The sequence below is a fragment of the Labeo rohita genome, chromosome 15, assembly GCF_022985175.1.
Source record: "Labeo rohita strain BAU-BD-2019 chromosome 15, IGBB_LRoh.1.0, whole genome shotgun sequence".
Lineage (NCBI taxonomy): Eukaryota > Metazoa > Chordata > Actinopteri > Cypriniformes > Cyprinidae > Labeo > Labeo rohita.
Genome location: NC_066883.1, coordinates 23,140,615 through 23,154,828, shown reverse-complemented (window position 1 = coordinate 23,154,828; position 14,214 = coordinate 23,140,615). Strand labels below are relative to the sequence as shown.

At 34.0% G+C, this 14,214-nt stretch overlaps 1 protein-coding gene across 3 annotated transcripts in view; it reads left to right on the top strand.

Annotated features, from left to right (window-relative positions):
* Positions 1–14,214, top strand: part of cluha (clustered mitochondria (cluA/CLU1) homolog a) — a 28,507-nt gene that overhangs the window by 8,963 nt on the left and 5,330 nt on the right. For 2 of the 3 annotated variants that reach the window (XM_051128581.1, XM_051128584.1), the window contains exons 6-20: positions 31–185; positions 1,385–1,510; positions 2,300–2,447; positions 2,532–2,624; positions 4,367–5,061; positions 7,077–7,519; positions 8,701–8,802; positions 8,892–8,992; positions 9,149–9,301; positions 9,400–9,462; positions 10,740–10,984; positions 11,063–11,147; positions 11,236–11,389; positions 11,469–11,608; positions 13,635–13,715. In XM_051128581.1, the coding sequence (XP_050984538.1) occupies positions 31–185; positions 1,385–1,510; positions 2,300–2,447; positions 2,532–2,624; positions 4,367–5,061; positions 7,077–7,519; positions 8,701–8,802; positions 8,892–8,992; positions 9,149–9,301; positions 9,400–9,462; positions 10,740–10,984; positions 11,063–11,147; positions 11,236–11,389; positions 11,469–11,608; positions 13,635–13,715 (2,784 nt within the window). The remainder of the gene's footprint in view (positions 1–30; positions 186–1,384; positions 1,511–2,299; positions 2,448–2,531; positions 2,625–4,366; positions 5,062–7,076; positions 7,520–8,700; positions 8,803–8,891; positions 8,993–9,148; positions 9,302–9,399; positions 9,463–10,739; positions 10,985–11,062; positions 11,148–11,235; positions 11,390–11,468; positions 11,609–13,634; positions 13,716–14,214) is intronic. The other variant, XM_051128582.1, reaches the window with a different exon arrangement.

Sequence of the window (14,214 nt, the reverse complement as noted above, 5' to 3'; positions counted from 1 at the left end):
GTTTACATTTCTCTTGGCCTCTGTTTGCAGCCTATGCAGTGTCTGAAGGTCTTGACCATGAGTGGCTGGAACCCACCGCCTGGCAACAGAAAGATGCATGGTGACCTCATGTATCTCTACATTGTGACTGTTGAGGACAGACACGTCAGCATCACTGCCTCCACCCGCGGATTCTACCTCAATCAGTAAGTGATTGCACTGCTCTCTAGAGTACTTGATTCTGATTGGTCAGCCTGGCAGGCTTATAGAGTGCACCATTTCTGTAAATGAAAATCCCATTCATTTTGTCCATAAGGGAATTGATTTTTAATGAGAACTTATATAGCTTAAAAGACAGGCCTATTGCGAGCTGCAATGTAGTTAATGGATGGTATATGCTTTTGTTGAAGCCATTAGTCTAATTTCTCATGAAAAACTACATTACCAATAATTCTGCAGAGAATTTCCACCAATCAGTGCCAGAAGAGACTTTTTTTTTTTTTTTTGCAATAAATGTAAGATTTATATATAGTTTCTGTCTGCAGCAAGACCTTTAAATCAATAGAGAGTTTGCACTTACATCACGTTTTGGTCAGTTACTCAGATGTAAACAACAGCATGGATTGCACAGTTAATATACTACTGAATATGCTGTTCTGCTCCTTTTTGCTGTCTAAACCAAGGAAAAGCATGTGGAAGCTGCCAAATCATATAGAGAAGGACTTAGTAAGCAATATTTTGAAAACCCTAATTTAATTGGTGGTAAAGATACGTATAAGCAGTATTAATTAAGATATTAGCCTAATATTTCACCTACCTGACCGGAAATAAGAACAAACTTGAATGTTGTCAAGATTCTTTCCCTGGAAATCCTGTTTCAGTTTGGCCAACCACAAATGCCTTTTGTTCCTCAGACAGTTTTTTTTCACTCTTCTCCTTGATTTGTTATAACTTTTGGCAGTCTATAGAACTCTAAATGTTTTTCCTGGTCTGACCGATTAGTACAGCCTAAACATGACAACAATTGATCATTTTTAGCAGCAATAATCAGCAAAATATGCCAGTTTCGTTCAGTTCAGGGCATTGTGTACATTGAGGGCTGCTAATATGGCCAATTGTTGACACATTGTGAAAACACTCTGTAGTTTTATATTTATCCATTGTTGTTTTGATCATCAATACTTTCCTGCTTCAAATCAAAGTTTGTAATGTTGTGATTCACCTCGTAGCTGTTTGGTTTGGTTCATGTTTCATAACTCTTTAGGTTTTTGGGAAAAATGATTGGGGGAAAAATACTTCTGAATTGGTTTTTTGTTTTATTTTTAATTTATTTATACAAAATGGTATAAAAATGTAACACCAGCCATTTCTCTAATTGGTCATAACATGAAAACAATCATTGCAGGTCCACTACTTATAACTTCAACCCCAAGCCAGCCAACCCCAGCTTCCTCAGCCACTCTCTGGTGGAACTGCTGAGCCAGATTAGTGCCGCCTTTAAGAAGAACTTCACCGCTCTGCAAAAAAAGAGGTAAAACAGTATTATATTAATACAAATTTAGTTCACCTTCCACATAAATTGTGCCGCGATTCGACTGATAAAGAACTCCTTTGAAGCAACCGACTCTTGTCTGCTTAAGGAAACGTGACCCATTTTATCTCTGCTATGCCACATTTGCACTTTGCATCAACATCCTACTCAGGAGTGAGATAAAAGGATATCAGTGAGCGGCAGTATGCCAACTTCACCCAAAAATGAAAATTCTGTCATTAATTACTCACCCTCATGTTGTTTTACACCCGTAAGACCTTTGTTCATCTTCAGAACACAAATATTTATGTTGAAATCTAAGCGCTTTCTGCTGCTGCACAGACAGCAACGCAACTGACAAATTCAAGACCCAGAAAGGTAGTAAGGACATTGTTAAAATAGTCCATGTGACATCAGTGGTTCAACAGTAATTTTATGAAGATATGAGAATACTTTTGTGTGCAAAGAAAACAAAAATAATGATTTTAATCAACAATTTCTTCTGTTCCGTGTCAGTCTTTGATGCATATTCTCGGGAGTATCACAGTGCACTACCTTTTTGGGCCTTGAACATGTCAGTTGCTTTGCTGTCTATGCAGGGTCAGAAAGATCTCGGATTTCATCAAAAATATCTTAAGTTGTGTTTTGAAGTTGAACGAAGGTCGTAGGAGTAATTCATGACAGAATTTTCATTTTTGGATGAATTATCCCTTTAACTTCAATACTAAAAAATGTATCTGTTATCTTGTGATTTTATTTTATTGATACTGATTGTGGATCTTGCATCAGGGTTCAAAGACATCCGTTTGAGAGAATAGCCACTCCCTTCCAAGTGTACAGCTGGACTGCACCACAGATTGATCATGCCATGGACTGTGTGAGAGCAGAGGATGCCTACACCTCCCGTCTGGGTTACGAGGAGCACATACCTGGCCAAGTATGTCATAAAACCATCCTTCGGTTGTCAGTGGATTTTGTTTTTTCAAATAGTGTTATTAAAGTTTTTTTTTTTCTGTGATAGACTAGAGACTGGAACGAGGAGCTCCAGACAACCAGAGAACTTTCTCGTAAGAACCTTCCTGAGCGCCTGCTGAGAGAACGAGCCATATTCAAGGTGAACATACCAATACTAGCTTCAAAAATGTAGCTGCAAGCAGCTTTTACGTGGTTCAAGCGCTTTAAGGCATTTAAGCACATAAGGAAAAGACATTGACACCCAAAGCAATGATTTTAAAAAGCATTTTTGGCAATTACAGGTAATATACCATTGAAATATTAGGATTTTTAACATTTGTGACGGTTATGGTGCCACCTATGGTCAAATTTCCATTAAATGTTGCATGCTTGTTTAGAATCATCTATTGCATATGCTCAACCAGTTTCATGAGATTTTGAGTTTTCGTTTAGGATTTATAGGCTTTTGGGTATAATTGGCCACGCCCCTTAAAAATGACCTTATGATAGCTTACCAAAGTATAAAGTTCAATAGTTTTTGATTAATTATGGATCTAGAAGGTCCAGAGAATTATATTGCAGTGGTTGTGTTGAGGTTGAGTGAAAAAACTAAAGTAGCCTTTCTTAAATAATCTTGAATATTTAATGAAAGATTTGATTGACAGCAGTGGTTCTAGAGGCAAATCCGGAATGAGTAGTTCCTTTGTATGATACGATTATCGTGTGTATGTGCGAAAAAAGTTTACGTTCTAAAATGCAACATCACCGCCTAGTGGCCATATTCTTTCTTTTATTTTGGGCAAAAAACCTAGGACTAGTTAACAAAAGTAGTCTTTTTAAATAATCTTGAATATTTAATGAAAGATTTGATTGACAGCAGTGGTTCTAGAGGCAAAGTCGTCAGGAATGAGGTGTTCTTTCGTATGTTATGAATATTGTGCATATGTGCGAGAAACCATGCGAAGTACAATAGTTTACATCCTTGAAAAATGCTGTGTCGCAGTCCGAACACCACTGGCCACGAGCTTTTCTGCTTTCACTGAGTATATTTATTTATGTAGCATATTTTATTTTATTTTAGAACGACTAGAAACAATGTCTAATTTATACATTTTATTTTGAAATGTAAGTCAGTAACAATTGGCTGAAGCCAGAGCCAATGGTGAAAGTCTTTGCGTGACGAGACCCCGCCCCATCTTAGAGTTTATGCCCACTTTTGGAGTTCCTGCCCCCTTTTGGAGACCTCCAGTCTGCAGTTATACATACTTGGCTGTGAGTCGAATAGGCCGACCAACTTTCGGTCTCCGTTAACCTTGTCTAACAGGTGCTCAAAATTCGTCAACCAATGGGGGCCATGTTTTTTGAGGTACGCAAATGTCCTTGTAGACACATGTGGCACTTGGGACCAAGACGTGCACATCGATTTTCATGTTGATATGACAAATAGGTGTGCAGTTATAACCATTTTTATGTTTTTTTTTTCTTTCTTATAGCGCCACCAAGTGGCCAAGCTCCATGATTTTTTTTCTTGTGACCTAGGATTGAGCTCTTACACAAGTTTTCTGAGTTTGGTGCTCTAACCTTTCAAATGTTTTGGCGCCCCTTTGTGACGGTGAATTGAAAGTTCAACTACTTTTTTGATAATTATTGATATTCACTCTCCAGAGAATCTTTTTAAGGTGTTTTGGTTCTGATGGTTTTTGGCGAAAAACCTAGGGCTGACAGTTTAGTTATGAGTGATTTGGTACTTTTGATCGCTGTAGTTCCCCCGTCAGGCCAACTGGGGCGAGCCTTGGTCACATTGTAGGTGGTTTGAGTACTACCATCCCTCCAAGTTTCAAGTCTCTGCGACTTTCAATTGATCAGCATTTTGAAGCTCACAAACGCACTTATTTTTCACAGGTTCATAGCGACTTTGCCGCTGCGGCAACACGTGGCGCGATGGCTGTGATCGATGGTAATGTAATGGCCATCAACCCTGGAGAAGAGACACGAATGCAGATGTTCATCTGGAACAACATCTTCTTCAGCTTGGGTTTTGATGTACGTGACCACTATAGGGAGCTGGGCGGAGACGCTGCCGCCCATGCTGCCCCCACCAACGACCTGAACGGGGTGAGGGCGTACAGTGCTGTGGATGTGGAGGGGCTCTACACCCTGGGCACGGTGGTTGTGGACTACAGAGGTTACCGTGTAACTGCACAGTCCATCATTCCTGGCATCTTGGAGCGTGAACAGGAGCAGAGCGTCATCTACGGTTCCATTGATTTCGGCAAGACCGTAGTGTCCCACCCTAAGTATCTGGAGCTTCTGGAGAAGACCAGCCGCCCGCTGAAGGTGCAGCGTCACGCTGTGCTCAATGAGAAAGACAACGCTGTAGAGCTTTGCTCCTCTGTGGAGTGTAAGGGTATCATTGGCAACGATGGCCGCCATTACATCCTCGACCTTTTGCGTACCTTCCCTCCTGACCTCAACTTTCTGCCGGTGGAGGGCGAAGAGATTGCCCCTGAGAGCCAGAAGCTGGGTTACCCCCGCCAGCATCGCCATCGCCTGGCGTGTTTGCGACAGGAGCTCATCGAGGCCTTTGTAGAGCACAGGTTTGTTCCTTCTGCTTTATAAACATGCTGATTTAAATCAGAGTGAAGTTACATTCCCATTTGTTGTCTAATGAAAATGTGAATTGTATGCCAGTGGTGGATTTCAAGTTCTAAAAAGACACTGTAAAAATAGTTTCTATGACTGGAGCGTTATATTCAAAGTCTTCTAGAGCCATATGATAGCTTTGTAAAAGAAACAAACCAGCATTTTAGGGCGTTGAATACGAAGGAGGGGATTGTGTTTACACTAGTCAAGGTCTTTTTACTGTACAAATTTTTTGTGCTTCAAGGTTGTTGTTGATTTAGAGATGTATATCTTTATAATGATGTTAAAAACAATAGTAATAATAATAAGCATGATTCATTTTATTTTCATAGTTATTGTTAATATTATTTGTATTTTTTATTAGTAAAATATATATAAATTACTTCTTCAAAATAATATTTGCATATTTTAGTTTTGTACTAACTACTGTTTTTACTACTACTACTGCTACTAACTAAAAGTATTACTCTTAAGTATTGTTAATATATTTGTTAATAATTTGTTACAATTAGAAAGTAATATACATTTAAATAATTTTTGAATATGCATAATATTTATTCAGACTATTATTTAAAATAAAATTACAACATATTATTATTATTATTACTATTATTAATATTACTAATATTATTTGCTATTTGTAATGTAAAAACATTTCTAAATAAAAATATTTATATATTTTTGTAATAGTTACTACTAATAAAAATGCTGCTGCTACTACTAATTTTAGTTAGTATTAACTATTACTTAAATTAAAACAAAATATGTAAATTACATATTCAAATTAATGTTTGCATATTTTATTACTATTATTTATTACAATTTCTACTACTTATTGTTAATGCTATTAGTATTCATTTGAATTATTGTTAAAATAATTTGTTTTTAGTAACTATTACAAAAATTAAAAAACGATTTATATATAGAAATGTATGTAATATTTATTTAAAATAAATAATTACATATTTTTGCTTTGTACTAACAAATAATAATAAACCTATTAAATAGACAGTTTAAAACACTTTAGGTCGTTAATGTTTTTATAAATTTTATTATTAGTATCTTACAAAATGCATTTAAAAATATAAACAAATAAAAAATTATTATATTGTATGTAATTATATTATTGTAATTTATTATTGTTAATATTACTAATATTATTTACTATTTGTAACTTACAAAAATAAAATAACATTTATACACGTAGATGTAAATAATATGTAAATGTAAATAAACAAGTAAATTTGAATTTAAAATATATATTTATTTTCATTTTTGTAATAGTTACTGCTAATAAAAATACTACTACTACTACTACCACTACTAATTGTTAGTAGTAACTATTACTTCTCTGTAAATACATATTCAAAATAATATTTACATATTTTACTTAATTGATATTAAGTACGATTACTATTTCTACTAGTACTACTATTTGTTGTAGTTGTTAATGCTCTTAGTATTCATTTTAATTATTGCTAATATAATATTAACGTTAATGTAATATTTAATTATTAATAATATTGTTATCTATTACAAAAAATTAAAAGGCAATATATACGTATATGGAAATAATATGAAAATAAACTACTAGTACTACTATTTGTTGTAATTGTTAATGCTGTTAGTATTAATTTTAATTATTGTTAATATTAATGTTAATGTAATTAATTATTGATAATATTGTTAATATTATTAAAAAATGTTTGTAACTTACAAAATTAAAAGGTAATATATACATTTGTAAATGTAAATAAGAAACAATTAAATATGTATTTAAAATAAATAACTTACATATTTTATTTTCATTTTTTATAATAGTTACTACTAATAAAAACTACTGCTACCACTACTAATTACTCATAGTAGTAACTATTACTTACTTTAAATAAATTAGCTGGTAATCAACTGCTAATTTTCATGAATATCCTGTCGACTGGTCTAAACATGTCCTCCTCTTGTGCCTCAGATATCTCCTCTTCATGAAGATGGCAGCACTCCAGCTAATGCAGCAGAAAGCAAACAAAGACAAGAACGCAGCCCTGCATGACACGAGCACTGCAGATGCCGAGTCTGAAAGCAAACCTCCGGCTCTCGAAGCATCCGAGAAGGTTTCCGACGGCACGCCAACCTCCCCAACTTCCTCCGAATCCACTCTGACCCCTGATGACACTGAGACAACGACTGCATCTGAAAACTCTGCTCCCGAAAAGCAGGAAGCCCCGGCAGATCCGAAATCAGAGGTTCCTACGGCAAACACCAATGGTACTCATGAGCCTTCAGCTGCAGAGAAGCAGAATGGAGGGTGTGATAGTCCCTTGGAGGGTAAGGAAGCTGATGAAAATATTCCAGGACTTGCCCAAGCTAAAGAGCTGGCTGAGTCCTTAGCAGCAGAAGATGGATCCGGTATTGGTACGTCCTTTGAGCGACCGAAAAGAGCCTGAGAGGGAACAAGAGCAAGAGCTGGCAGAGACATGCACACTTACTTTTTTTTTCACTTTTTTTCTCATCTCAGCTCCATCTGAGTTCTGTCATCAACTCATTAGATGTCCTGCTGTTGTCTTTTTCGTTTGCTATCTGTGTTGTTTCAGTGCATCTCTCCTCTGTGCTGTTTGCTCCTGTTCTCTCTGAGGCTCATTGAAGGAGACGTGGATCTCCTTGATTGGCTTTGTAATAATCTGGCTTCACTGTGTGGGGACTTCAGTTGTTTAACCCCCACGTTTTCACCCAACAGCACTCCCCCTTTAATTTGTCTTTGTGGTGTGATTTAGAAAAACAGGTTTTTTTTTTTTTCTTTTAAGAAATTAATCTAATTGATTGTGCATAGGGTTAACTTGTGGTGATGGTGCTCCTATAATAATGCCATAAATTAAGCTAATAAATAAACAAAGGGGTTTTCAAACTTTTTATTGTGAAGGGTTTTAAAATACGAAATTAATTATTTTTGTTGTTTTTTATAATTTAAACTCACTCAGTAGAAATGGAGTACAAATTTATTTTTATATATAGATTTTTTTTTTTGTATTGCTGTTGTTGATATATATTTTTTATTATTACAGAAATTACAAACAACTATAACAAACATTTAAAAAAAAAAAAAAAAAAAAAAATATATATATATATATATATATATATATATATATATATATATTTAAAATATATTTATAAATGTAATTATAAAAACATTAGTCATAATATATTTTTTATTAATTCTATTTTTTTATTAAACTATTACAAATATTAAAAAGTAAAATATATGAAAATAGTAAATAATTATATAAATAATATAAACAGTAATAAATGACTACAAGTTTATTTTTATATATTAACATATTATATCTAATTATATTTGATACATTTTTTTTTACATTACATTTATTATATTATAATCGATAATATTTACAGGTTGCTGTGTCTAAGATACATTGTGTAAAGTTGTTAAAGATTTGTTTCTCTCAAATTTTCCCTAGTCCCAGTTTGAAAACCCCGGTTTTAACACGTTTCTTAATTATTTATTCTGCTTTTTATGGGGGTGGTTATTTAGCACTGCCTTGTGATCTGTCATTATAACATTTTGTTGAACATTTTCACAGACCCCAAAAGTCGAGAGGTGGTCCTCAACGCCTGTAAAGCCGTGGGCTCCATCAGCAACACGTCTTTCGACATTCGCTTCAACCCGGATATCTTCTCTCCAGGTATGGTATAAATGATGTATGTGGATTGTGATTTGTCTTTTTCACAATATAGGCAGTGTTGGTCACATGAGCTCATCCGTCTCTTACAGGCGTACGCTTCCCAGATGACAGCACCGACGACATCCAGAAACAGAAGCAGCTTCTCAAAGACGCTGCAGTCTTCTTAGTGTCCTGCCAGATCCCCTCTTTTGTGAGTCACTAAGCAATAACTGCCTTCTCAAATAGATTTATTAAGCTTGAGAAAATGTAATAATCCATGTCGTTTACGATGCACTATTGCTATTATACAACGGCAGCTAGAGCGATATGATAAAAGAACCCACTTCTCAATGAATAATATTCACAGGTAAAAGACTGTTTAGATCACAGCTCTTTGCCTATGGATGGAGCAACGATGACAGAAGCCCTTCATCAGCGTGGCATTAATGTACGTTATCTTGGTACTGTGCTGGAGTTTGTGGACAACATGCCTGCAAAAGCACAACTTGAACACATCTATGTAAGTAAAGGATCATAAAATATTTTTTGATTTATTTCTAATATTCCAAAGACTATTATAAAGACTATGCATATAATCTGTTTTGTTTGTACATGCAGAGAATAGGAATCAGTGAGCTGATCACCAGATGTGCAAAACATATCTTCAAAACATATCTTCAGGTAAGTTACTACTGTGGTACATTGACAGGAATACAATGTTACATACACACTACCGATCAAAAGTTTAGGGTCAGTAAAATTTTGTTGTTGTTGTTTTTGAAAGAAGCTGCTTATGTTCACCAATACTGTATTTATTTAATTAAAAATGCAGTAAAAACCGTAATATAGTGCACTATTATTACAATTAACTATTATTATTATTATATTTATTTACTTTTAAATATTGTTACTATTATTTAAAGGTGATATTAATGATTATAATTAATTATTATTATTTAAAGTTGAGTTTTTAGCAGCAATTACTCCAGTCTTCAGTATTCCATGATCCTTATTATTAACCAATAATAGTCTTCTTATTATCAACCAATAATAATAATAATAATAATAATAATAATAATGACAACAACAACAACAATAATTATAATAAATAAATAAATGAAATTAATTGAATGTTATTATAAATAATAATGTTGTTGTTGTTGTTGTTATTATTATTGCTGTTATTGTTAATAAGTAATTTTGTTTTAAGTTTATAGTAATATTTTTTAGTTTATTACTATTACAAATGTAAAAAAGTAAAAAATAAATAATTTAATATATTTAAAATATATATTTACATATTTTCCTTTTTTAATTTTAATAGCAGCCAATTATAATAATACTAATAGTAAATAAATGTAATTATAAATAATAAAGTTGTTGTTGTTGTTGTTGTTATTGTTATTGTTATTATTATTATTATTATTAAGCCAATAATACTAATAATAAAATTGTTATTATTATTATTCTTATTATTGCTGTTGTTGTTAATATTATAAGTTGTATTTTTTATTATTAACTATTACAATCAAAAAAATAATGATGATTACAAAATATTAATATTATTATTATTAATATTATTTTGCAGAAGCCTTGAAACCGTATTTTCAAGATCCTTTAATGAATAGGAAGTTCAAAAGAACAGCATTCATTTGATTTTTTTTATATATATATATATATATATATATAATAAATGTATTTACTGTCTCCTTTGAATTTAATGTATCCTTGCTGATTTTTTTTTTTTTTTCCTTACTGACCCCAAACTTATTGTGCCTTACAATGGAAATGAATGATTACTGTATCTATGTACCATGGTATTATTCACATGATTGTTTTGCCATTATACATTTCCAAAAAGGAAACATTGGCAATACCTTTGAACTTGTACTTTTCAGTAGCTGTTTGTTTTAATAGAGGCATTTGCCTTTGTTAAATGTTGTGTTTGTGATTTGCAGGGTGTGGAGCTCTCAGCTTTATCCGCTGCAGTGAGCCACTTCCTGAACTGCCTCTTGAGCTCTTTCCCAGACGCCGTGGCTCATCTCCCTGCGGATGAGCTGGTGTCCCGCAGAAAGAACCGTAAGAGACGTAACCGGGTCCCTGGTGGTGGAGACAACACAGCATGGGCCAGTTTGACACCAAGTGAGCTGTGGAAGAACATCACCTCTGAGGCCCAGAGCTACTATCACTTCAATCTACAGTGGTGAGAACTAGTTCTATACAAACACCAAGCATTCCATTAACCTGTGGACTAATGGTGTTGTGCTTTCACATTTCACAGTGAAAGTGTGGACCAAGCAGTGGAGAAGTATGGCTTGCAGAAGATCACCCTGTTGAGGGAGATATCAATCAAGACAGGCATTCAGGTAGTGCTCTTATCGATCTCGCTCCTTGTCACTGAGGTGTTCAGTCAGGCCTGTAGTGACGAGGCTTTCCTTTGTGCTTCCCCTGCAGATCTTGATAAAGGAGTACAACTTTGATAGCCGCCACAAGCCGGCCTTCACCGAAGAGGACATCCTGAACATCTTCCCTGTTGTGAAGCACGTCAACCCCAAAGCCTCTGATGCCTTCCATTTCTTCCAAAGCGGGCAGGCCAAGGTTCAGCAAGGTATCTTCATCAATCTTCATCAACGAACTTACACATTTGATAGTTTTGTAAGGCTGATTGATGGGTCTTCTGTTTGTAGGCTTTCTAAAGGAGGGCTGTGAGCTCATCAATGAGGCCTTGAACCTCTTCAATAATGTGTATGGAGCCATGCACGTGGAGATCTGTGCCTGTCTGCGCCTTCTGGCCCGACTCAACTACATCATGGGTGATCATCCTGAGGTACAACAGTCAACTGTTTGGATACAAATGACTGAATTGGTTTCTAATTTAAAAAAAAAAATGCAATTCAGTTCAATTCAAGTTTATTTGTATCGCGCTTTTCACAATACAAATCATTGCAAAGCAGCTTTGCAAAAAAAAGTTAGTTTCTACAATATATTTAGTAGTAGCTTACTAGTGGTGACTGTCAAGTTAACATACATGTGTAGGGCCCTATGAAATCTGTTTTATTTTTTCCCAAATTCCATTTTATTTTTTTCCGATTTCCGTTTTTTCTGTTTAAATTTTTCTGATTCCTTTTTTTTTCTGTTTTATTTTTCTCGACTCCTTTTTAATGGTTAAATTAAATTTTATTAATCAAAAAGCATGAATTAATTAAAATCACGAAACGTATGCAATTTCACATCAATTTATTAAAAGCTGAACAAAAATTACGTTTAGGTCGCTATGAAATGTTTTCTTATCATGTTTTATTGTTATCAAATTCTGTTTTAGCATGTCTAATTTTAGTAAATGCATACTTGATTTATTCAAATTTATTATTAAAATATCCTTATGAATTTTTTTTTTCCCCTCATAAATTATGTTATGGTAGAGATGTACGGTAAAAATCAGTTAATGACGTAATCAAACAGACAATAAACACTATTAACAGTAATGAATTATATGTTGCAATCAAAAACTAAATTCGGTAGTGCTATATATTGTTTCTGGGTTGTCATCGTCTGAGGTCATCGGAGGGTTGGCATCGGCTCTTCTTAGGTGAAAACCTTTAGTTAAAGGGATAGTTCACCCAAAAATGAACATTACCCCATAATTTACTCCCCTCAAGCCATCATGTATACAACTTTCTTCTTTCAGATAATACAGTTGGATTTCTATTAAAAAATGTCCTGACTCTTCCAGGTTTTATAATGGCACTGAATGGCTGTTGAGACTTTGAAGTCCAATAAAGTGCATCCATCCATCATATAAAGTGCTCCACATGGCTCCAGGGGTTAATAAAACCTTCTGAAGCGAATCGATGCATTTGTGTATGAAAAATATCTATATTTACAACTTTATAAACCGTAATCTCTAGCTTTTGCTAACTGTCAAATGCATGTTTATTAGAAATTGGTGTTGCAACAGATGATATAGGACGTAGTGTAAGCTACAGTGAGAATATGCTAATCTCTCGAGAACTCAGTTTTGTTTACAGCAAAGTTAAATTGGTCTCCTTTTGGCTTATATTTAAATCCTCTGACATTTTTCTTTACAGTTCCTCGTTTTATACTTCTAATTCATGACCAGTGTTTTGTTTTGACCGTCTCTTCTGCATTTGCCTACGTCATCTGCTGGAATGCCACTCTCTCATGTACTCGCATACGACAGTTTTATATATGGATATTTTTCTTACAAAGCCTTTGTTAACTTCCCATGTGGAGCTTTTTATGATTTGTGGACGCAGTTTATTAGACTTTTATTGGACTGTTGAATAACAACACCCATTCACTGCCATTATAAAGCTTGGAAGAGCCTGATCTTTTTTTTTTTTTTAATATAACCCCAGCTGTATTCATCTGAAAGTATAAAGTCATATATTCCTTGGATGGTTGAGGGTGAGTAAATCATGGAGTGATTTTCAATTTTGGATGAACTGTCCCTTTAATTTCCTTTAATTAGTTTTGTAGACAAATGCACTCTTCTGCTGGTGCCAGCAAGTGGTTTTTAAGAATCAATACATTTTCATTCAGCATGAACACACATCAGCTCAATTGATCAAAAGTGACAGGATAGACAATTATAATGTTATAAAAGATTTTTAAATATATGCAGCCTTGAGTCATTTTCTAAAACATTAAAACCTCTTTAAAAAATTTAAACCACAAAACTTTTAAACAAATTTTGAAATGAGTGCATGGGGAAATCAGCCAACACGTATCCAGCATACATGTCAACTACTTTTTTTTTTTTTCTCTTCTCACTTTATATTTTTCATACTTTTTTCCATTTATTTCATCAAGATTTTTTACTTCTTTTCAAGGCTCTGAGTAATCAGCAGAAGGCTGTCCTGATGAGTGAGAGAGTGCTGGGTATTGAACACCCCAACACTATTCAAGAATATGTAAGTATCTCTATCATGTCCTGTACATTTTATAACTGCTGCCTGCTCAGAAAATGTACAAATGTGACCTTGGACCACAAAACCAGTCATAGGGTTACGTTTTTTGAAATTGAGATTTATACAAAATCTGAAAACCTGAATCAATAAGCTGTCCATTGATACATGGCTTGTTAGGATAGGACAATATTTTGGCTGAGATACAACTATTTGAAAATCTGAAATCTGAGGGTGCAAAAAAAAAAAAAAAAAAAAAAAGAGAAAATCACATTTAAAGTTGTGCAAATGAAGTTCTTAGCAATGCATATTACTAAACAAAAAGTAAGTTTTAAAATATGGTAGGAAATGTATAAAATATCTTCATAGAACATAATCTTTACTTAATATTCTAATGATTTTTGGCATAAAAGAAAAATCAATAATTTTCACTCATACAATGTATTTTTGGCTATTGCTACAAATGTACCCATGCTACTTAAGACAAATATTTAACAACAAATGA